This window comes from Macrotis lagotis, chromosome 8, assembly GCF_037893015.1.
Source record: "Macrotis lagotis isolate mMagLag1 chromosome 8, bilby.v1.9.chrom.fasta, whole genome shotgun sequence".
Lineage (NCBI taxonomy): Eukaryota > Metazoa > Chordata > Mammalia > Peramelemorphia > Peramelidae > Macrotis > Macrotis lagotis.
This window is the reverse complement of record NC_133665.1, coordinates 131,838,407-131,862,667: the sequence shown is the minus strand read 5'-3', so window position 1 is coordinate 131,862,667 and position 24,261 is coordinate 131,838,407. Positions and strand designations below refer to the sequence as shown.

Sequence of the window (24,261 nt, the reverse complement as noted above, 5' to 3'; positions counted from 1 at the left end):
TAAGATGTAATGATCCTAAAATTTCAAATGGGATAGGATATTGGAGAACAATCTAGTTCAACCTTCTCCTCTTTTTATTTAACAGAAGGGAAAACCTGGACCCAGAGAAAGGAAACTATTTGCCCAAAGACACAAAACTAGTTTGTAATTGGGTTAAAATTGTCCTCTGACTTGAGATCTAGAACCTTTTCAACTCCTATTTTAACCCATCAATAGTTTATATTTTTCTTATTTATTTTAAATATTTATATATTTTATATATTTCTTATATTTTTTCCTTTATTTCTATTTACATACATAGTCCCCCCTACACACACACACTTCACACCCTTACAGCCTCTTCTCTGATCTCTTAAAATGCCCTCTTCTCCCTGGAAGGCTATGCATGAACTGATGCTGAGATGAGCTGAACCAGAAGAAAACTGCACACCCTAACAGCAACATGAGGCTGATGATCAACCTTAATGGACTTGCTCATTTCATCAGTGCAACAGGCAGGGACAATTTTAGGGTATCTGTGATGGAGAATTCCATCTGTATCCAGAAAAAGAATTGTGGCATTTAAACAAAGACCAAAGATTATTACCTTTAATTGTTTTTTAAAAAGGTATCTTATTATGTAATTTTGCTATCTCTTATATTTTATATTTTCCTTAAGAATATGATTTCTCTCTCAACACATTCAATTTTGATCAGTATATAGCATGGAAACAATGTAAAGACTATCAGACTGCCTTCTGTAAGGGATGGAGGGAAGAGAGATTGGGGGAAAATTGTAAAGTTCAAAAAACAATTAAAAAAAAAAGAATACCCTCTTCTCACTTCCAGTGTTTCACAGTTCTCCTTCCATATGACAGCTCCTTTTCAGTACCTTCACTGGTTCACCATACTGTTTCCATCCACTAAGAGTAGCCATCCCCAGAGGCACATTCTGGCTTCCCAGCTCTCTCTCTCTCTCTCTCTCTCTCTCTCTCTCTCTCTCTCTCTCTCTCTCTCTCTCTCCCCCTAAAAAGAAATGCCCCTCCTTTTCTCCACACTGTCTTCACCATGTGCTAGCAAAAAAAACAAAAACAAACAAACAAACAAAAAAAACAAATTGCTCTTCAGAGGGAAATACATTTTGTCCCCTCAAAACAAGTTTTATACAAGAATATAGGTTCTCTCCCTAAATGATCTTATCAACTCCTAAACTATACAATTCCTCCCAAATCTATGTCCAATCCAAATCCTGCTTCTGAATTCCATTCCTCCCCCTAGATGCCCCAAGGCATTTCAAACTCAACCTGTTCAAAATAGAACCTTCTCCAGATCTACACTCCTGACATCTCTATCCTCCCAACCTTCTGATTCCTCAGGTTCCTAACTGTGGAATCATCATTGACCCTTCCTTTTTCTACACCCACTATGTCAAATCTGATGTCAATTTTGAGACCTTATCTCCACAACCTATCTTCTTTCCACTCACACAACTACCACCATCATTCAGATCCTAATCAACTCTTACTTCAACTCCTAACTGGTCTCCCAGCTTCCAGCTTCTCTCCTTCTACTTCAGCCTTCACACAGTTGCCAAATACAAAATCCTCAGCTGCTGGCAGTCAATCCTCCAATCTACCTCCCACTATCTTTCCAGCTCCCCTCCACAAAGACACATGAGTCAAACTGGTCTGTTGGCTATTCTCCATATGTGAATTCCCCTCTCCCAAATCTCAGCCTTTCCATGGATTATTCCTTATGATTGAGATGCTTGCCCTCATCAGTACTGCCTTTCAGGATCTCAAGCTATCCTCATAACTCAATTCATATACCACTTCTTATGTGATCTTCCTACCCCAGTCATTAATACTCTGTCATATATGGCAAAATTATTTTATATTTACCTCTCTGAACCATTTGATATGAACATTTACACTTTAGAAATTGGCAAAAACTACAAATCAAGGCTTGATTTAGTTTTTTGTTGATCTTCTAAACTTAAGAAAGTGATGGGAAGAAATGTTAAAAATATAGATTAAGGGGCACAATAGATAAAACACTGGTCCTGGAGTCAGGAAGACCTGAGTTCAAATGTGACCTCAGACACAATAATAACCTAGCTATGTAACCCATGGGCATTTCCTTCCAAAAACAAACAACAGAATACAGGTAAAGTTTCAAATTTTAATATATTAATTATGTATATAATTTTAATTTTATTAAAATTGCTTACATCCTCCACCCCATCTCCAGACAGATGTAAAACATTTGTCAATCCATACCTTCCAGCAGAATGGAAGCTCCTTGAGGGCAGGAACTTTTATTTTTGCCTTTGTAAGCCTGGTACTGGATAGCTAGGTGACATAGTGGATAGAGTGATTCATCTTATGAGTTCAAATCTGATCTCAAACATTTATTAGCTGTGTGACCATGAGCAAGTCACTTAACTCTGCCTCAGTTCTCTCATATATAAAATGATCTGGAGAAGAAAAATGGCAAACTAGTCCAATATCCCTGCCAAGAAAACTCCAAATGAGGTCATTAAAGAGTCAGACATGACTCAACAACAATCCTAGAATGAGTAGAGTACCTGGTTATTAATGTATATCAAACTGAATTGCATTGAATCTAGGTGTAGGAGATACCTATTGCTACCAAAATATATGTATGTGTGTGTGTAAGTGTGTGTGTACACATACATTTATATGGATATGTAGGGTTCTTTCTTTCTGTTCTTTATTGTCAAACCCAATTCCTGAGACTGTGTGTGTCTCCCACTCCCCATTCCCCAACGGATCATTTAAGGACAGCTCATTGAATCAAGAGTAATGGTGAATGAATGATTCCCAAGGTCTAAGTATCCTAGGCTAAGGGAAGAATGATACTAAAACATTTCAGAGTTTAGTTCTTTCAGAGATACACCAGATACAGGAAAAGGAGTGCAGAGCAGGGGAGTGTTGAGAATGGAAGCAGGAAGAGTTGGACTATGACAGATAGATTTCACAAAGAAAGGATAGAAATAGAGGTGGGAGAAGGAGGGAAGGGAATTCCTTTCCTAATCAGCCAAGGTTCCTTGCCAGCATGAAAGGGGCTCATCTGCCTCAATCAAATGTCCTGACTTTGTTACACTGTATTCTGAGTTTATGAGCTGCTCCAAAAGAACCCTGGATTTGGAGAAAGAAGATGTGAATTAGAATCACAACTGAACAACTGGGGTTTTTTTTGAGGCAATCAAGGTTAAGTGACTTGTCCTGGGTCACATAGCTAGCAAATGTCTGAACTGCAAAACTTTTAAGCCACATAACCTTGAGTTTCAATTGTAACACTTAGTAGCTGGGTGACCTTGGGCAAGCTGACTAACCTTTCTGAGTCTCAGTATCCTAATCTATAAAGTTAGTATAAACACCAACCTCTCAGGATTGTTGAGAAGCACTAAACCTGAAGACAGAAAGACTTGAGTTCAGATATTTATTTGGTGGGTATTGCTAGGTAAGTCACTTAACTCTGACTGCCTCAGTTTCCTCAATTGTAATACTATACAGATAATAATAGCATCTACCTGAGAAGGTTGTTGTGAGGATCAAATGAAATATTTGCAAAGTGCCTGTGCAAATGAGTATATGGTTAATAAATATTTGATTTCTTCCTGGAAAATTTTGCAGACTTTAAAATACCATGTAAATGTCAGCTACTATTCTCATTATTAATAATAAGTACAGATAAATGAGGGAAAACACCTTTCTTCTTTGTACCTCAACTTCCCAATCTGTAATATGATCCTTCCCAGTTTCAAATCTCATGGTACCATGATTCTTGGTCTCGTCTATCAGCACTCACTTAGACAGACAAAACAATTTCCAATTTCCCTATACCTGAAGCTCATTTTTTTGATTAAAAACATAGGCACTCAAATATTCTTCATTTAACAGACATAAGTCAATGTTGGGGGGAAAAAAAGACACTGAACTTGGAATTCAGGGGCCTGGGCTCAAATTTTACCACTGCCATGTGGTAACTGGTAGATATTGAGCAAGTCATGTTTTCTTCCCAAGTCACAGTTTCCTCATCTGTAAAATGGGGATAACAATACATGGTTTTTACAAGGATCAACATGAATCACAGAAGTTGAGATGAAAAGAACCTTGAGATCTAAAGAGATAATACACGTAAGTATTTGTCAATGTTAACTTATGACTCAATAGAAAAGACAATGGGCTTGTAGTCACGGGACATGAACTAGGAGCCCAGATCTGTCCCTTACCACTAATATATGACTTTGAGCTATTCAAATTCATGTTCCTTTCTCTTAAAAATGAGGACCTTGGCTTAGATGATCTCAAAGCCCTTCCAGGTCTAAACCATACCTATCTTTACATTGATCATCCCATATCTAGTGTCATTCACTATTCTAAGCTATTTAAGCTCTCACTACTCTAGGCAACTCTATAACAACCATAAATTACATGGTAGATGCCAGCCACTCTTGGTAGAAGGAGAGATTAGGTAAGGATTTCCTCAACTGGAAATGTCCCATACAAATGAAATCGCAGTTTTAACCCCATTCCCTTTTGAATCTGTATTCATAATTCAGTAGCTTTCAAAATTGTCACAATAATTAAATCACAATTCTGGTATTTTTAGCCATTGTTTAAAGAGTGGGCTACACATTTAGTGGGCTCTTTACAGAGACCCACCAATGTGTACATTCAACAGAATATAAATAATACCCTGAACATGTAAGCTCTTCTGTGAAATCATTCCCTCTAAGCTTACCATATCTACTGGGTTTCCTTCTTAATTTATGCTACATCGTTATCCTGAATGTCAGCACAGACCTGGGAATGGAGCTTGTTTGTTAACTAAATAGATATTTGGATTTCATTGGAATCCTCCCACAGGATGAGTCATAAATTTTGATCTTCAGAATGTTCTACTCTTCTGAATTACTTGACAGCGCTTGAGGACTAGAAGAAAGAGGGAAGAGGGAGGAAAGTCCACTCCAGACTATAAACAACTCCTTTAGACTGACATTCAAATCTGCATGGAAACACAGAAATGGATGCATTGTAGAGAATCCCAGATATCAGTTTGGTCAGGGTCTAAAACATGTCTTATCTTTCCACCTGAACTAAGCTTTTTTAAAACAAAGGCCTGAAAGTACTCCTCTCTCTCTCTCTCTCTCTCTCTCTCTCTCTCTCTCTCTCTCTCTCTCTCTCTCTCTCTGTGTGTGTGTCTCTTGTCTGTCTCTCTCCCGCCCTTCAAATTGGTGTTTGCTGATTTGATATTACTTCTCCACATTCCCTCTCCGCCAATGTATCTTAGTCATCATAGTTATTATCATCATAACAACAACAATCATAATGTGATATAACCCAAGGACATCAAAAACAGAAGGAAAGAGCTCATAGATATGAAAATATTTATAGTAGATTTAAGTTTGAAGTACAAAAGAATTGGGAGGAAAATGGGGACCCCTTGACAGGGAAAAGGCTGAGCAAACTGATATGAATGCAATGGAATTATTTTCATATAGGAAATGATGAACAGAACAATTCAAGAAACTTGGGAAGACTTAGATGTTCTAACACAGAGTGAAGGCTGCAAAACCAGTACAATTTAACCAATGACCATGATGAGGCAAAGGAAATCAACACTGAAAATATTAGAACACCAGTTGTGACTTCAGAGGACTAATAATGCCTCTGACCTCGTGACTGAGAGATGGTAAAATCTTAGGGAAGGAGTTGTCAGAGTCAGAGATGCCCAGGGTTGATTTATTTCGCTTAATTATGCTTCTTTGTGATCAAGGAGGGTTCTTCTAGGGGTAGATGGGGGTTGGCACTTGGAAGTGACAAGTCTATATTTTAGGAGACTATCAATAAAATATTTACTTTAACAGAAATGAACAAATTCTGGCTTTTCCCCAAGTCAGTGGGAACAAACCCAGATGCAGGAGACATAACAAGATTAAAAGGTTTGCTTGGGAGTTTGTCTCATTTCCTCAAAGGCGATAATGTATGAAAAGTGTTACATGAATTATTATTGTTGCCTAAGAAAAGTTTCAAAGACTCACAGAACACCATTGCCTTGAAAGATAACTTTAGTCTAACTCTCTCACTTTTTCAAAATGGAAACAAGGTTCAGAGAGGTGAAGGATTTGTACAAGGGACAAAGAGAACTAGTGACAGAAGTTGGATCAAAGTTCCCCTTCCTGATGTTTAGCCTAACACACTGGGCTCTTCTCTTCAACCATCAGTGTCAGAGATAGTATCAGTTTACTCCATCAGAACTCTGCCTTTCAGATTTAGCCTTTTGCAAGCTAACCCATGATTTCCCTCCAGTTACAGTGTCTTAGATCATCATTTACCTTTGCCCAACTGTCAGAACAAATTTACTAAATAAGGGTCTGATCTGCCTTTCTTGTTACTTCCTTGCTAACTCATGTAAAAGTTAACAAAAAAAATGAGTGCCTAAAGTTTGTAAAACCTAGAGACCTAGAGCTGGAAGATCTAATTTTTACTAACTCCTTTAAGAAAGTGTTTTTTTTAAGTGAATTTGTTATATTTACAAGTTTCCAGTTGACCCAATATTTTCTCTTTTCCAGGAAATATTCCCCTCAAGAAATGTCAGTAGATAGTCTGTGATTCATGTATGTATGGAATGGGACAGTGGAAAGCTACAGACTAGATGGCTTTCCCATAAAGAAACTTGGGAAGACTTAGATGTTCTAATACAGAGTGAAGGCTGCAAAACCAGTACAAATTAACCAATGACCATGATGAGGCAAAGGAAATCAACACTGAAAATATCAGAGCATTAATTAGTTGTGGATACTGCCTTGTTATAAGAAACTGAATGGGGATTGTTTTATTTTTATTTATGTCCCCAGGGTCTAAGATAGTACCTACCACAAAAGAGGCACTAAAAGTCCAGAAATTGATTGCTCCTAGATTAAGTGCCTTAAAATATAGGAAACTGATTTGAGTAAAAAACACTAACTTTTGAAATACTCCTTCCATTCTCACCCTAAGAGAAGATCACTATTTCAGTATCTTTATCTTCAAGAAAGGACATTTTCCCCTCTACAATCCCCAACACAAACAGGAATCTGAAGAACAACCACACCAATGAACCCAACTGGGTAGTTCCATGCTTACTGCTACAATCACAATTCTCCAAAAAGAGGGTGGAGAGTATAAATATTCAGAAGTTGGGTTAAGCAGTGATTTTTCATCTTACTAAGCCACCAAAGAGAGAGTGAAGTCAGACACTATGCATATACTTGAATGTTCTTATTACCCTCATGATATTTAAGTATAGATTTTCTTGCTCTGCTTGAAGACATGGAGCTCATTTCTCTTCTCACAGATGTGTTTGTAAGTATTCAGGCTACCCAACCAGATGTTAGCACCTTAAGGGGAGAGGTCTTGCCTAAAATTCCTTTTGTGTTCCTTCATAGCATCAAGTATTAGACTCTGTATATAAAGATCATTCAATGTTAGCTTTTAAAACAACTATGGAATCTGGTCACTTTCAACTTTGAGGGTACTAATATAATGATTTTGAGCTAGAAGGAACCTTAGAAATCATCTAACCTGACTCTCAGTTTTCAAATAAGGAAATTGGGTAACATCCTACAACACTATATTAAAGTATATGGACAAAACAAGTCTGACATGTACATCAATTGCAATTTAAAAAGTCCATCTTGCTCATTCACCAAGAGACCTAGTGTTTAGAGCTCAATTATCAGATCATAGACTTTAGCCAAAATCTCATTTGTCAGTATTGACTAGTAATAGTAAAAATAACTGCCATTTGTATGGGGCTTTAAGGTTTGTAAAACATGTCCCATATCTTAGCTCTTGATCTTGAGAGAGATTAACCCTGAGAAAAAGTTGGGGTTTGTTTTGGGGGGGCAGGGAGTTGTGTTTTTTCTTCCCCCATTTGTTTTTTTTTTTATTTTTGCAAGGCAATGGTGTTAAGAGACTTGCCCACGATGGGACAGCTAGGTGAACAGTGGGTAGAGCACCAGCCCTGGAGTCAGGAGTACCTGAGTTCAAATATGACTTCAGAGCTGTGTGGCCTTGGGCAAGTCACTTCACCCCATTTGCCTTGCAAAAACCTTTTAAAAAACTTACCCAGGGTCACTTAGCTAGGTAATTATTAAGTGTCTGAGGACCACATTTGAACTCAGGTCCTCTTGGCTCCAGGGGAGGTGCTCTATATACTGTACTACCTAGCTGTCTCAGCTTGGGTTTTTTTTCTTAATGCTCATTTTTAAAATGAGGAAACTGAGTCTCAGTAAAGTTCTGTTACTTGCCCAAAGTCACATAGCTGGGAAGTATCAAGAATGAAATTAGTACTCAGATCTTTCATGATTCCAAGTCCAACATTCTTACTCTAGCACTGGAGCAATGGTGGATGCTTCAAGCCATTAAATATGGCAAGCCAGGAGGTCAGTGATCTCAATACTCAATAGGGGTACAGAGCATACCGTCTCACCCTAATCCATCTGACTATGAGGACTTGTCTCGGAGACAAGACACTCGGGGTCCTGTCTGGCATCAGTTGTCACTGTCCAACTTCTTGAAGCTGGTGGCTTAGTCTTGTGTATTTTGGGAGGGGTCCTCTCACCAGTGAGATGTTGAATGAAATGGAGCCATTGCAAACGAGACTAGTGCTTTTCCCTTGACGAGCACCAATTGTTATTGTTAATATACCGGTTCATTACACCTCATAGAAGACCTGACAATAGACTAACAGCCACATTTTGTTTATTCTGAGCCTGATTTTATTGTCATTGGCTGTTCCGGAATCAAGAGAAGCCAGCCAGTCTGGCTGACCCAGGTTCCTTCAGAAAGGCAATTTTCACATTTCCCCACCTCATCCCCAGTCCTTCCAGGGGTGGAAAAATCTGAACTAAATACAGGGAAAGCAATTAATTACTGATGATGACAGATATACATTCTATTTTGAAATCGTTGATTCCTTTCTATCAGCGAAGTTTGCCACTTGGTTACCAAGAATGATTTTTTGAAGAAAAATCGATCCCCAGAGATTGTGTTGCGAGACATTTGCCGACCAACATGTGTCACTGTTTCCTATGAAAACAACAAGGTGGTTTTCCTGTGATGCCAATTTCATCTCCTGGGCAGACTTTAAACTCCTAAGAGCATTTTTCCTGGAAATCATCTGTTTTTCTTTCATCTGGAAAAATGGAGAAAGGACTTTGGGTACACAAAGGTGCCTGCCAATCTCTCTGGAGGCTATGGAAGATAGCTTGTGAAAAGGGTTATGGGAAAGGACTGAAAAGAAGCAAAAATGTATCCACCAGGAGAGTGATAACCTCTGCACTCTCAACTGCTTATTTCTCCATGTGATAGCATATTTTGACTTTTCTTCCGATATGAAGGTCAGAAACCTACTACTTTTCCCAGATTTTTTTTTCCCCATGGTAGCCTGGCTCCCTTGATTAACAGAGGGTTTCTGTCTTTCTACCCCTTTACCTGAGAGTTTCAACACTGTGTAAAAAGCCATGTACTACAAAGATTCCTCTCCTAATGACATATTTGTTACTTATGAACAACCACTCCCTTAGCACAGTTGTGATTCCTCCTGGAATTGAAAGTAACCTGGAGGTAGGTGTCCTTTCTTGATCACACCCTTCCTATGCTTAATCAAAATAAACCAGAACTGGCTCTCCAGACTCCAGGCCTGGTTTGATAAGTAAGATTGAGGAGGGGGCAGCTAGGCACCAGTCCTGGAGTCAGGAGTACCTGGGTTCAAATCCGGTCTCAGACACTTAATAATTACCTAGCTATGTGGCCTTGGGCAAGCCACTTAACCCCATTTGCCTTGCAAAAAAGCCTAAAAAAACCCCAACAATATCTCTTACAGATCACTTTAAATTTTACCAAATGCTTTCCTGAAGTGAATAGATATTATTAGTATTCTCTCTGTTTTATATAAGGGGGAATCTGAGGCATAGAGGTTTTTAAGTAATTTTTTCCAAGTCACCTACCTAGGAAGTGTCAGTCTTATGACTCCATGACTAAGACTTGAAACACTTCACCTTGCTACAACATGGTGCTGTGAAAAGGGGAATCAATTAAGAATTTGGGGACCTTAGTTCTAATCTGGAACTGCTGATACAATGCAATGCTGATCTGGTCACTTGATCTCTAGACCTGTGTTTCATTGTGTGTAAAAATAAGGAGGCTGGACTTTGTTGTTGTTCATTCCTTTTAGTTGTGTCTGACTCTGTGACCCTTTTGGGGTTTTCTTGACAGACTGGAGTGGTTTGCCATTTCCTTCTCCAGCTCATTTTACAGATGAAAAAAACTGAGGCAAACAGGGTTTAAATGACTTGCTGAGGGGGTCATACACCTAGTAGGTGTCTGAGACCAGATGTGAACTTCCTGACTCCAAGCCAGGTACCCTATCCACTTCACCTAAGTGATTTCTAAAGACCCTTCCAGCACCTAAATTCTAGGGTTCCTACCATGTCACCTCTCCAGTGACTGAGTTAAGCTCAGAAAGACATATTTGAAAATAAACGTGGTCTTCTCCAAGTGCCTATAACCTCTCAGAAAGTTCCCTGGAACAACCTGCTCAGAGATCTTGAGCCAAGAAGAAACTTCTTCAGTATAAGCTCTTCTCTTGGACTAGCCACCTAATCGTTTCACCTCTATCTCGGGCTTCCCCTCCAATCCTTGTGTTTCTATCTGTCCCAATTCCATCTCAGCCAGAGGAGAAGTTAGCCCTGATGCTGTTTCACTTGATTTAAAGGGAGATTGAAAAATAGCACAAGTATATCCAGGCTGGGGAAGGCTGAGGTCTTTCCTCAAGGATCTCTGTTTCTAACTCAAGGAGGAAACATGGATGGCAGCCTCCCCCCATGAACTTAGGTCTAGGGAATAATTATAGGCTCCAGGGTCCTGAAGCTTTAGAAGAACCCAGTTCCCTCTGGAAACAACAGAGGGAAGAACCACAATGGAGGAATAGTCCAGACAGAGATTTCGGCACTAACAAGAAGAAAATAGAAGGCAGAGGAGGGAAAGATTACTACTCTGGAGACAATGGAGTTATGTAGCAAAAATTGGAGGTTCTAAGCTTCTATGCTAAATTGGAAGATGGGGAGCAAGGAGAATATAGGCTTCTTGCCCCATCTTTTATCTCTGTTTAAATCTCCTTTCACAATCTAGCCCAAACAATAATGACAGCTGAGTCCTGAGAAGGGAACTATAAGGAAAAAGAAAAAGAGAAAAAAAAACCTGGCAGAAGGGGATTTCACTTTTGCCCCTTCCTGAATTTCCCAGACCTTAGCCTCACTTGCTCCAATCCAAGAGGAAGGAATCACTGGAGAAGATCTGGCATGGGATGATGACAGAAGTTTCATCCCCCCTCAGGCTTGGCCTAAGAGTGCTAAGGACGTTGGGCATGGAGGCTAGAAATGAGGGCTGGAGCTCTAGGAACCAAGAAACTGGAGAGGGGGAGGGAGGGGGCTGTAGCAAAAGCTGAAAATCGGCCATCCTGTGGCTACCGCCTCCTCCCAGGGGAGCCCATCCGAGACAAGAGTGCTCCTGGGCTCAGAAACAAGAAGTCATTTTAAACAGTCATACGACGTTTGAAAGACAACATAAAACAGCACAACACATGCATAAAACACAACACACATACAAAGCACAACATAAAACACAATACAAACAACACACTGCAACATTACACACACAAAACACAGAACAGCACAATACACATAAAAAATACAACATAAAAGAGCAAAACACACAGCACCCAATACACAACATAAAACAGCATAATACACATCATAAAGAACATAACATAAATTACAGCACAACACACACACACACACACACACACGATCTCTAAATGTTAACCTGGTCTCTTGATTTGGGGAAATAGAAGAAAAATCGTCTTCTTTGACTGGGGGGGGGGGTAGTACAATGGATGCCAGGAAGGAGGGAGGTTTGGGACAAAGCTGTGGCCTCAGCACACAATTTCTCTAGGGGCTCCCGAGACAGGGGATCGCTTATAGATCCCTTCTCTACTCCCAGCTCACTAGAGAGGGGTGACTCATCCGGCAGCCAGTGGTGGGGTGGAGGGGTGAAGGTGCTTTCTGGAAAGGTCCCCAGCTGAGGGTGGCCAGGGGGAGACAGGGAGTCATTCCTTTCATAGATTCCGTCTGGTTTCCCATATGGAGCGCCCCCCTTAGTTTACAAAAAGATTCTCGCAGCCGGGTGGGGTCTGGAGGGTTAGATCGTCCCCTGTCCCCCCAATAGCAGAGAGGTACTTGGCGAAGTGGCCTTGGCTTAGCGTTCAGAGAAGAGAAGAGAAGCACCCTGCCGCCTCGGTAGGGGCCAGGGGCCCTGGGACCTGCCCAAGCAGCCTACCTTTCCTTTCTCCACGCCGCCCTTACTTCCTCCCAAACCCCGGGGGCTTCTCCTAGTCCGCCCCGGTCCGGAGCCAGCCCACGCCAAAGGGCTCGGAATTCGGGAAATCTACAGGGTTTGGGGAGAGGGAGGAGGAAACAGGGCAACTCCCTCCTGCTGAATTCCGGGCGACCCCCTAAAGCGTCACGCGCCCCGAATCCCCCCCTGGGCTGGCTAGACGAGAGGGGGAGAGAGCGAGCCTCCAGGGACACAGAAACGCTTCTGAGAGAAGAAAGTCCCCCCGCTTTCTTCTCCCCCGCCCCGCTCCCAGCCCGACCCTGTCCCTTCGCATCTCCACCGCCAAGCTCCGGCCAAAAAGCAGCTGGGGAGCTTGCCCGCCGCCGCTGGAGAGCGAGAGCCGGGGGCCACGGGGGAAGCGAGCCTCGTGGCCCCGCGCAGCCGAGCCGGGGAGCTCAGGGCTCCCCAAAGCCGCCCTTCGCTTTGGCCCAGAAGGTGCATCCGACCCGCACGCGCCTCTCCTGCCTCTCCAAAGAGCCCGGGCGAGCCTGCCGAGTCCCCGTTAACTTTGCGGGCGCAAACTCCCGGGTGCGCCCCCCAGCCCTGCCCGGGCGCCCCGCGCCCCGGCCCCGCTTACTTTTCGCGGCGCGCGTTCTCCAGGATGGCCCCGAGGGGCGGCGCGGGCGGGTGCGCGGGCGGGGGTCCGGCCGGGGGTCCGGGCGGGGCGGCGGCCCCGAGGCGGCAGGAGGCCAGGTGCCGCCGGTGCTCCTCCTGCAGGCAGGCGTTCTCCCGGCGGAGCCGCGCCACTTGCTGCTCCAGCTCCTCGATGCGCCGCCGCTGCCGCTCCAGCAGCCCCTGCTGCGCCTCGATGATCCGGTTCAGCTCCTTCAGGTACTCCGCCGCCTTGCTCGGGGTCTCCGCGGGGCTCTCCATGGCCGGCGGGGCCGGGGGGCTGCCTGGGGACGCCGCCGCCGCTCCGCCTCCTGCCCTCGGGGAGCGAGGCCGCGCGTCGGGGGCCGGAGAGGTTGGCCGAGGTGGGGTCCGGCAGCCGCGGCCCCTCAGGCGCGGGCGCGCAGGGGCCCGGGCGGCGGCGGCGGCGGCGGCCGGGCGCTGGGGCTGGGGCTCCGGCCCCGGGCCGCCATGGCTCGACGCGGAGCTGCGCTCCCTCGGGCCGGGGAGGAGGCGACTCCCGCTGCTGGCTCGGCCGCGGCGGCGAGGGAGGAGTCCGGCTGCGCGGCTAGCGCCCGCCGCGGGGCTCCGGGGCGCGCCCCCTCCCTCCTCCTCCTGCCCTTCCTCCTCCTCCTCTCCTCCTCGGGGTCCTCCTCCTCCTTCTCCTGTCCTCCCTCCTCCTCCTTCTCCTCCTCCTCCTCCTCTTCCTCCTCCTCCTCCTCCTCGGGAAGCCGCCGGTGCCGCCGCCTCTGCCTCTGCCGCCGCCGCAGGCAGCCCCGGGAGCGGCGCGAGCCCGTCAGCCTGACTGGGACCTCGGGGGCGGCGGAGAGCGGGGCGCGGGCCGGGGGAGCTCCAGCCGGGCCCGGGCTGCCGCCGGCCGGACCCGCGCCCCGCGGACTTTGTAAAGTGCCGGCTTCTGTCCGCGGGGCTGGAGGGCGAGAGTGGGAGAGCCGGAACGCGGGTCTGGGGATGGGAGTGTGTGTGCGAGTGTGTGAGTGTGCGTGGATGTGCGCGCGCGCGCGTGTGAGTGTGAGTGTGTGTGCCAGTGGGCTTTGGGGGGTGTGCCTGGAGGTTTGCGCGCGCACGCGCACGTGTGTGTGTGTGTGTGTGTGTGTGTGTGTCTGTGTGCCTGTGTGTGCGTGTGTCTGTGAGCGTGTGTGTGCGTGTGTGTCTGTGTGCCTGTGTCTCTGTGTGTGTGTGCCGCCCCTCCCCTCGCCGCCCGCTGCCCGGACAGGAGACTGGCACCCCAAGAACCGGACAGTTCCGGCGGCAGCAGCACCTTCGCACCCCTCCCCTGCCCGGCTTCAACACTGGGGGACCGCGGCACCTCCTCTGGGAAGCGTCACAGCAGCCCGGAGAGGGGTAAAAAAACCGGGCTGCAAGGCGGGGTGGGACCAGGCCTGGGGTCCCAGATCTCCTGTTCCCTCCCTGGGGAGGTCCGTAATCCGGCCCAGGTCCGACCCAGCGAAGGAGGCGGGGCGGGTGGGGCAGCGCTCCTCCCCTGAGACTCGGAGATGTTTGGCTTTCAGCCTTCGGACAGCGCCCGGGGCCTGGGCCTGGGGGCGCACTGCAAGAAAGGAAGGCTGCTGCGGGTCCTGGGGAAAAAGGACCACCAGAAAGGGAGCCGAGCTGAGCCAGAGTCTGGAAAGACTGAACACCCAAATCGTGGCATCGTCTTCGTACCCCCCTTCTGCCAACCTCCAGGCCCCCATCTGCTCGAGGGGGTAGAAAGAGCCAACAGCCTGGACCTGCTTTAAGCACAGGACCTCTTTTCAGCCGGTTGGCTGGAAAGAGAAGGGGAGAAGAAGCTAGGGAGAATCTGAAATAATAATAGTTTCCTTTGTGGGGTGCTTTTACACGGATACTTTCTTTACAGTAACACTGTGAGGTAGGGAAAGCAACAGTTGTCTCCATTTCACAGATGAGAAAACTAAGGCTCAGCAAACCTAGGGGCTTTTTACAGCCAGTGAATTCAAACCCAGATCTCCAACTCCAAGATCAAGCCATATTTCTAGACTACAACAGGTTGCCTCTCAAGATCTGACTAGCGCTAAAGGTGTCCCATTTGGACCTCGGGGTTTTTGAACTGTGTCCCCCATCCTCTCACAGGATACTTGATGCAGGAATCCAGTAAGCATCCCTCACTAGGGCCCCATTTCCAGATGACCCCGTCTCCGGGACTCAACTGAATTCTCTGGAGATAATTCCAGATTTATCGGAGAATAAATCCCTGTTTGAGACTTGTAGCATTTCCTTTCTCTCCTATTTCTTTTTGCTTTTCAGACTTTCTTCTTCTCTCCTTCCACCTCCAAAACAGATATTCAGTCCTCTAGATTTGAGGGTGAAGACAGAGAAATAAGGCATTGACTGGTTCCTCTCCTTCCCAATCTGAGACCTGAGAGCTGAAGGATGAGAGAAAGGCAGGAGATCTGCCCTTTCCAATCCCTTCCTCCCAGGCACCACCTAATCTCATGAGCAGAGGAGAAACCAGCAGGGAATGAATCATGATGCCTCAGTGACTATTAGAATTAAGCATAAGGTAGCTTTTATAGCCAGTGGGTGTTTGAATGTCTTCAAATTTTATGACCCATTTCCCAATTCATTCCCCCTCCCCTATGCTCAGACAGCTCAGTCCCTTTACCCCTTTGGGCAATAGGAAAGGTGAGAGAAGTGGTAATGAAGAAGCAATGGAAGGCTCACCATCTGCCTCCTGCCTAACTGATTTTCCTTGACCTCCATTATAGTCATTCTAGTGTGTTCCAATTATTTCAAAATCTCCAGGGTTGTAGGTAAAAAGCAAAACTGACCCAGCAGGGTAGCCAAACAAATCACCCTTCCTTTTGCCATCCCATCTTTACTCTCTTACCTTCACCTCTAATAGTCAAAGTTTATCTTCTTAAGAAGGAAAGAACTTCCTCTGCCCTAGGAAGAGACGAACGTGGCTAGCAGTTGGCTTTGGGGGTTTTAATAAAGATAGGTAACATAAGCAGTAGATTTAGAACAACTATTACTGTTGATGACAGCTGAATGCTAACAACTGTTCTTAGCAAAGGGAAGAAAGAGTTGGAGATCCTGTTATAGTTTGATTTGTTAACATGAGGCAGACCCTGTGCTTTGATTACAGGTGCCATTAGAGTATTGATTGAGCCTGGGGTCCATGCTGTGAATCAATACCAACCAGTTTTGATTAATGACTCATTGTCAACCAGAAAGGAGGTCTCTCTCTGTATGACACAGTGCCCCATGCTTGGTTCTGTCTTCTTCAATGTTTTTATTAATAATTTGGAGGAATATGTGCAAGGCTTGCTTGTCAAATTTCTTCAGAGCTCCCCCCCCCAAAAAAGGACTGGGGAGAAAAGTAATGTGCCAATTACCAGAGACAAGACAAAATTATTTTGACATGGAGAGAGGATGGGTCACAAGGAAATTGAACAGAGATAAAGGTAAAATTCACCATTTTGGGTTTAAAAAAAAAACAATTGCAGGTTGGGGAGATGTAAGAAGAAAATAAAAACTCCTGGAGGCTTTACTTTTATACAAGCTTAGTATAAGCCAACAGTTAACATAGATGCTTTAAAAAAATGAAAATGAAATGAAATCTTACTTCAAAAGATTTATTTCCTTTAAGTATTCTTTCTACCCATGCCTTAGTAAATGGATTTATTAATTGTTGTGGACAAAAGAAAATATTCTTCACAATCTTCTGATAACAGGACTCTAATATAGTAGGAAAAGCCCCGGACTTGCTGCAAAAAGAACTGGGCCACTGGGCCACCTTTTGTTCTTGCTGTCTAGTCATGTTCATGATCCCATATGAGGTTTTCCTCGTAGAGATATTGGAGCGGTTTGCCATTTCCTTCTCCAGTTCATTTTTACAGATGAGGAACTGAGACCAATAGGGTTAAGGGACCTGCCCAGGAAACATAGCTAGAGTCAGAGGTCAGATTTGTCCAGATTCCAAGCCCAGCCCTCTGTGCACTATAGTGCCACCTAGCTGCCCAACTAGCAGTGGGCTATCTAATTTGCCTGTTGGTTTTTTTTTGTTGTTGTTGCTTTCCCAAGATAGCTTTCCAGGTAGAAATTTCTTTCCAAACCTTGAATTCTGCTGGTATAACATTCAAAAACCCAGGGTCACCTTGATTGCACCATACTGGGACAGAGCTGAAGGAATCCTATATTGGTAGCAGGATGCAGTAATGTTCAGATGAAGTGATACTATTCCTATTGTGTTCTGTGCTGACCAAATCACATTTAAAAGAATGCATTCCATTTGGTGTCCCACAGTTCCAAGTGGCATTAACAAACTAGAGGATGTTTTGGGGAGCTTGTTCAAGAGTCAGAAGAGTCTGGAAACCATGTCATATGGTTGAAGATTATTTAACATGGAAAAGAGAAAATTCAGGACTGTCTCTAAATATCAGGAGGCTTGTCCTGGGCAGGAAGGAAAGAACATTTCTAGTTGTTTCAGTGGACAGAACCAAGACTAATATTAATTCTGTAAACAAAAGGGAGACAGATGTACTTTCAAAGAGGGAAAAGGAATGAATTACTTCCCAAAGTAGTGAGTATATTTTCATTGGAAGTGTTCAAGGAAATACTATAATAATAATAATAATAATAATAATAATAATAATAATAAATGATTATTATGATTATAATGATAAAGTTAGAATTTATATCGCACCTACTATGTGCCATTGTGATAATCACTTTATTCATAAAGATTATTGCTTTTGAGACGCATAACAAACCTGAGAGATAAATGTTATTATTATCTCCAATTTCCAGTTGAAGAAACTGAGATAAACAGGTTAAGTGACTTATCCAAAGTCACATAACTAATAAGAGTCTAAGGCTGGTTTTGAACTCACTTCATTCTGACTCCAAGTACAGCCCTCTCTATCCATTGTGCTACCAGCTGCCTCAAGGTCAGAGATTCTGTAGAAGGGATTCTTATATTGGATAGGAGGATGGATTTTGTTTCATGCAAAATTCTAAGTGAGATTTTTACTATTCTAAATACAAGAATGACATTCTTATGAAATACGTATAGGAATTCAGCAGAGATTACATTGAAATACCTTTGCAAACCTGAGAGAGCTGTATCACTGGCCCTTATAATTATTTAAGCCATATGGATGTATATGTCTATTGTGTGTATGTATACACTTACGTGTATATCCATACATGTGCATGCAATTAGTTTGTATATGTTGGTCACATATATAAATGTAAAGTGTGAATGCATGCATGCATATTTGAGGGGAGACAGTATAGCATGGCTGGAATCAGGAAAATCTGAATTGAAATCCAACCTGAGTCACTTGCTAGCTTGGTGACCCTGGATAAGTCACTTAACCATCTATTTGTTTCAGCTTTCTCATCTGGAAAATAGGAATAATAAAGATTTATTGTGGAGATCAAGGGGGTAAAATTTTTTTGACCTAAAGCACAGTTCCTGGAACATATAATCATGTTATAATATGTATATATATATATATATATATATATGTATTTACACACATAGATATAAGAAGTTCTGAAATTATTTTCATCAGAATGGCACAATTCCCATTGTTGAAATCCCTTTCATTATTCATATGAGCAATTTGGCTGTAACAGAATTGGGGAGGACTGATTGGGATACTGAGACATTGTGTCAGTCAGTCAACAGACATTTATTAATCACCTATGATATTCTAGGCACTGTGCTAAGCACTGGTGACTTGCCCAAGGTCACACAGCTCGCATGTGTGAAATACTTGGCATTGACTTGAATCTTTGGCTTCACTGGGGTCAATTTCTATCCATTTCCACACATAGGTTCTCAGTAATTATAGTAGGGTGATATGTCTTATGTTACTGATTGTTTTGTAATTAATTGTAATTATTGTTCTAATGAACATATTTTATTTCCTTATAGGTAAAAATGGCTAAAACCAATGATTGTTCTTTTCATTTAAAGAGGAAACCAAATCCTGTTTAGTGAGGTTGTTATTCTCTACTGTGGACATGTGCTTGTTTTGATCCTTAGGCATGACTCAGAGATGGATCTCAGATTCTCAAGGTCAGCAGTTCTGACCACTCCAGGTCAAAACAGCTTTCCTAAAGTGCTTGATGAGAGTTCTCTTGACTCATAGGAATGAGATCTAGAAGGACTGTTGAGAGTTCATTTACCTACACCCACAGAAATGAAAAAAACTCACCCAAGGCTTGTAAGAGGACTAATTGACATTGCAAGATTTGAACCTAGGTCCCTGGATTCCAAATACAGCACGTTTTCCATGGAACTATTTGCCTTCTAGTTCCTTGATTCAATAAATCTCTGATTGAGCTAAAAAAAGCTCAGATTCAAGAAGTATATACAATAAGACAAAAAAAAAATCACTAGCCAGGTGACTGAATTTGGAGGGCCTGGTTCCTTCTGTGGGCAGTGTTTGGTCCTTAGCCAGGATTTCTCCAGAGGATCACAGATCCTTAGGGTCAGAAGCTCTGACCAACTTGCAAAATTCCCTAAATGCATGCATTTATGCATACATGTTATGTGTGTATATATATATATATATATATTTCAGTACATATATACTGTAGATATGTGCATGTGCATATAGTCATACTTTATATTTATATGATCATTGTGCACACATGTGTATGATATCTGTATACATTTATTCACATGTGTTTGTATTTGATCAAAGAGAAGTTAAACCCCCAGTTGTGAGAATCCTAACAGACTTGTTAAGCCTTGCATAATGATATCAGGTCTCTAAGATCTGTAGCCACAGCAACTTATTTTAAAAAAAAAGCAGAGCAGAGTCTTTGGGGGATAATTGTGGTTTTAAGGGAAGAAATAATGCAGTTGTCCACAATTCCCCACTACTTGCTTTAGCCCTGCTTCAGAACCAGGTGGAAACCTGTCCATAAACAACCCCAGCTGCATTGCTCTGTCCACAGTCAGAGCTGAAAGAAGAGTCCCCCATTTAAGTCCCCCCCAACATGAAAAATCCAGTGGGAAAAGGGTTTGTTTACCAGTATAGCAACAATAAGTGATGGTTCAGACCACATTACACATTGCAGTAGATATCCAGTTAATATTTGTTGAGGGAATGAGTGAACCCAAAATCAAATAATGAAACAAGAAAACCAGCTCCTGAAATGAGAGACCTGAACACTTGGGGACCATGTGATCAGACACTCTGCACACCTTTCCTAGAAATTCACAGCACTTGGAATCTTCAGTCTCCCTTTGTCCAAGATTGCTTGGCCTAGAATAGCTAAGAGACTTGCTCAAGGTCTTAAAGAAGCAGACTAAAGCAGTGGAAAAACAATTGCAGACATTGCAGTCAGAAGGTCCGGACTGGGAGTCCCAGCTTTAATATTGCATCTTAGCTGTGTGGCTTTGGATGGATCTCTTCACCTTCTTGAGCCCTTGTGTCTTTATTTATAAAGTAATTTTTAGAATAAAAATTTGCTTAAATATCACAACTAAAGTATCCGCCTTGATTTTCTGCCTGCCTATCCTCCAGCTTCTCACCCCTCCTCCTTTAGATCTGGGGTTAAAATAAATAATAAGCTGGCATTTGAAAGGGCAAAACCTAAAAATCCCATAATAATATGGACACAGCTCAGATTCTGTGAGCAATTTAGTCCTGAATATGGCATTATATTAAAACCCCAAATAAACACAGATGAGATGCAAAGGGCTATTGTGCCTGTTGAAGATAATAGTAGCTTAGGTTTTTGAATCATGCTTTATGACTTTTTTTAAAGCCAATTTTCTCCCAATAACTTAGTGAAATAATTAATATTTGACCATTAGCATATATCATCCTGTGTGGTGGATTAGGAAAAGATTCATGTGGTGATAAAGATTAGGATTAAACCCTCTCCCAATAGAGGAAGCAACAGATGGGTATATCTAGGAAAAGGCACTGGGGCCAAGGGGGAATCAAGGGTTGGCCTTGGAGTCAGTCAGAGCTGGGTCTGAATCCCACCTCTATCATTTACCACTTATGTGGCAATAGGAAGATTATAGGAAGTCTTCTTGGATATCTCCATCACATGGAGATGAGGAGTGTGAAGCATGAACAGAGGGCTAGCCTAGGAGTCAGGAAGTCCTGCCCACCTACTAGCTGTGTGATCATGGATGGGCAAATAATTTACCTCTAAGATCAAAATCACTGTTAAGCAGTTGGTCTGCGGAAGAGTTATTTAATATTTAGTCACTTTAGGAAGTGACTAATCAAAGGCAGAAGGAAGGACGCTAGTTATCTATTGGTAGACAATGATACTCAATCTCTTCTTGTGGAATGAATAGATGAAGCTGTTTTGCTTGACCTGGCCATGGGAGTGAGGCAAAATAATCACATTAGTTAACATTTATCAATTACATTATAAGTTGCAAAGTCCTTTCTTCACAGTAACTGTAAAGTTGGTAGCACAAGTATCATTGTAGATCCATTTTAATAACAATTGTTGACATTTATATAGTACTTGAAACTTCATACATGTTATCTCTTCCAGGACATGAAAACCCTATAAGGGGAGTGGGGGTTAGCTAGGTAGTGCAGTGGATAGAGCACAAGTCCTGAAGTCAGGAGGACCTGAGCTCAAATCTGGCCTCAGACTCTTGATACTTATTAACTGTGTGACATTGGGCAAGTCACTTCATACCATTGCCTCACCAAAACCAAAACAAATTTTAAAAACCATCAACCCTATGAGGTGGGTCCTACCCTTATTATCATTACAGATAGTCATTGTTAATATTATTATTTTGATCCAGACCTATGATTTTAACAATGTGCAAACTTTCAGGAAGAGTAAGGTTAGAAAGTTGGTAAGGAGCTCAAGTGAGATGCAGCCACAAAAGGATGGGTAATTATGATAGAATGACATGGCTGAAAGACTAGCTGGTGTCCCCCCTGCCCTAAGAGCTGGGATGGCAAGTGCAAAGAGAAAATGCTGGTCCTCAAAGAGTTTCTATTCTAATGCAGGAATTTAATACATAAAAGGGGGTGAGATGGAGAAAGTATCCTTGTGGACCATGATGGTAAAGACCACAAACTACAGGGGAATGAAACAAGAAATTTCCCAGGTGGAGAAGAGGAACAGTTGGTGAAGGGATAGCCCAAGGTGAGTAGACAGTTGGAATAATGGTAATGAAATCTGGGAGAATTAGAACCACCAAAAGGAAGGGAATAAAAGAAGTCTGGAGACACTCAGAAATACAGCTTGGGTGAGAAGCAGTGGATGGGGAGGAAGGAGCTCACATAGAGAGAAGCTGCTGTGGATGAGGGGAAGGCAGGAAGCATGCTCAGGGATGATTGTTTTCACAACTCTATATTTTGTTGCCCTGAGAAAAAGCTCTGATGTCCAACCCAAATTACAGCTCTGCTTTCTATGGTCACTCTCATTCATCTGAGCTTTAAAAAATCATACATCACCCAGAATTATTTCAATTCAAGACAAAGTTCACTTTATGTAACTGATAATACATTCTTCCCTTCACATGGATTGGCCTTGTGTCACCAATTTGAGGGGCTATCAGGAGTCATTTTGATAAAGTTGTTTAAAATTCTTTTCATTATTTCATCTTTTAAAACAAAACAAAACTTGAACATACCTGCTGAAACAGAGTCCAAAATTTGTAGACCAACTCCCACATTTTTACAAAGGCAGAAACGGAGTAAAAAAAAGAGAAATGACTTGCTTAAGGTCACACAGACAGTTCTAACAAGAACCTGGGCATCTGATTTCCTGATGTCTATGGGAATATTATACTCCTGGTTAATCAAGAACTAGGTTATTCCATCAGGGTAAAGTATCTTCTTTTTGACTGTGTTCACTCTTCTGTCTTTGAATTGGTTCCAGTTCTAAGCCCTTACCCATCCCCTTGTCTCTCCTATAGCAGGATGCTAATGGATTCTTCCCCATGATCTCTTGCCTATAGGAGATGTTCTGGGATTTTGACATCACTCTTATCTTGTTTTAGAGTCATCCTTATATTAATGATTAAATTCTCAAGGAGAAGAACAAAGGATTCTGATTATTTCAGACTTTTCCAGAATCTTTTTTTCTCTGAATGGGTTATGGGGACCTGGTGTGACAGAGAATAAATGATAGAATGTCATTTAATTTCTTTTATTTTCTTTCTGTTTTAGCAAGGCGGTGGGGATAAGTGACTTGCCCAAGGTCACACAGGCAGGTAATTATTTTCTTGAGGCCAGATTTGAACTCAGGTTCCCCTAACTTCAGGGCAGGTGCTCTATCTACTGTGTCGCCTAGCTGCTCCATTTGAATTCTTCTTTAAGCATTTATTAAGTGTCTCCCCTGAGTGAGACACTATTATTGGAAAGAACTGTGTACTTCCATTCTCTGAGGGGAAGCAACAATATGTAGATATAATACAAATTTAATATAATGTATTATGTATTATTACATATATTCTATAACAAGTAATAAAATTTAATTACATTTGTTATATATGTATACATAAACATACATATGTATATCCATACATACACATGTGTGTATTTTATATGCATGTGCTTTACACACACATATTTGAGGGTGTTGGGTGCACTGACTCCTGGGAAGGGAAGGGCATCAGAAAAGGCCTTGTTTTGTATCTAAGTTGAATCTTGAAAAGAGTCAGGACTTCTAAGAGGCCAAGTAAGGAGAGAGAATATTTCAGGACCAAGGCCAGGGTGGGGAGAGACTGCAAAGGTCTGGTTAGACTAAATAGGACTCTTTGCTGCAAGCCAGGCAATAATAGCAAGTGGGAATTTAACAGAAAAACTCCACAAAGAGAGCAAACAATTAGTATCTTCTCTTAGAACAATGAGCCTGTCACCTGCAGGTGTAAGGGCTTAACACCCCCCTACCTCCCTAGAGAGCCAATTCTCAGTGCTCCTCAGGAGCCAGCTCATTCACTACTATAAGCAGAATAACATTTTCCATCCTGCTGTTAATCAAGTCTTGAATTAAGGTTTTGGCAGGAAGATTCCTAGGGACATTCATCTGGGCCTGGTGGTGCATATTCTCCGGGCAGAGGAAAGTTCCTCAGAAGGCCATGTATCATTCCAGGTAGATAGGACTGAGTCAAAGAACTATGTCCAGAGGTGGTAGAATGGATATCAAAGGGAACCAGAAAATATATCACATGAACACACATGAATTCCCAAGCAGTGTCAGAGGGAAGATA

At 42.8% G+C, this 24,261-nt stretch overlaps 1 protein-coding gene across 1 annotated transcript in view; it reads right to left on the bottom strand.

Annotated features, from left to right (window-relative positions):
- The window catches only part of LOC141496158 (IQ motif and SEC7 domain-containing protein 2-like), a 230,443-nt gene extending 217,051 nt beyond the window's left edge, over window positions 1-13,392 (bottom strand). The window contains exon 1 of the mRNA XM_074198387.1: window positions 13,024-13,392. Within this exon, the coding sequence (XP_074054488.1) occupies window positions 13,024-13,319 (296 nt within the window). The 5' untranslated portion in view covers window positions 13,320-13,392. The remainder of the gene's footprint in view (window positions 1-13,023) is intronic.
- Window positions 13,393-24,261: the final 10,869 nt, after the last annotated feature.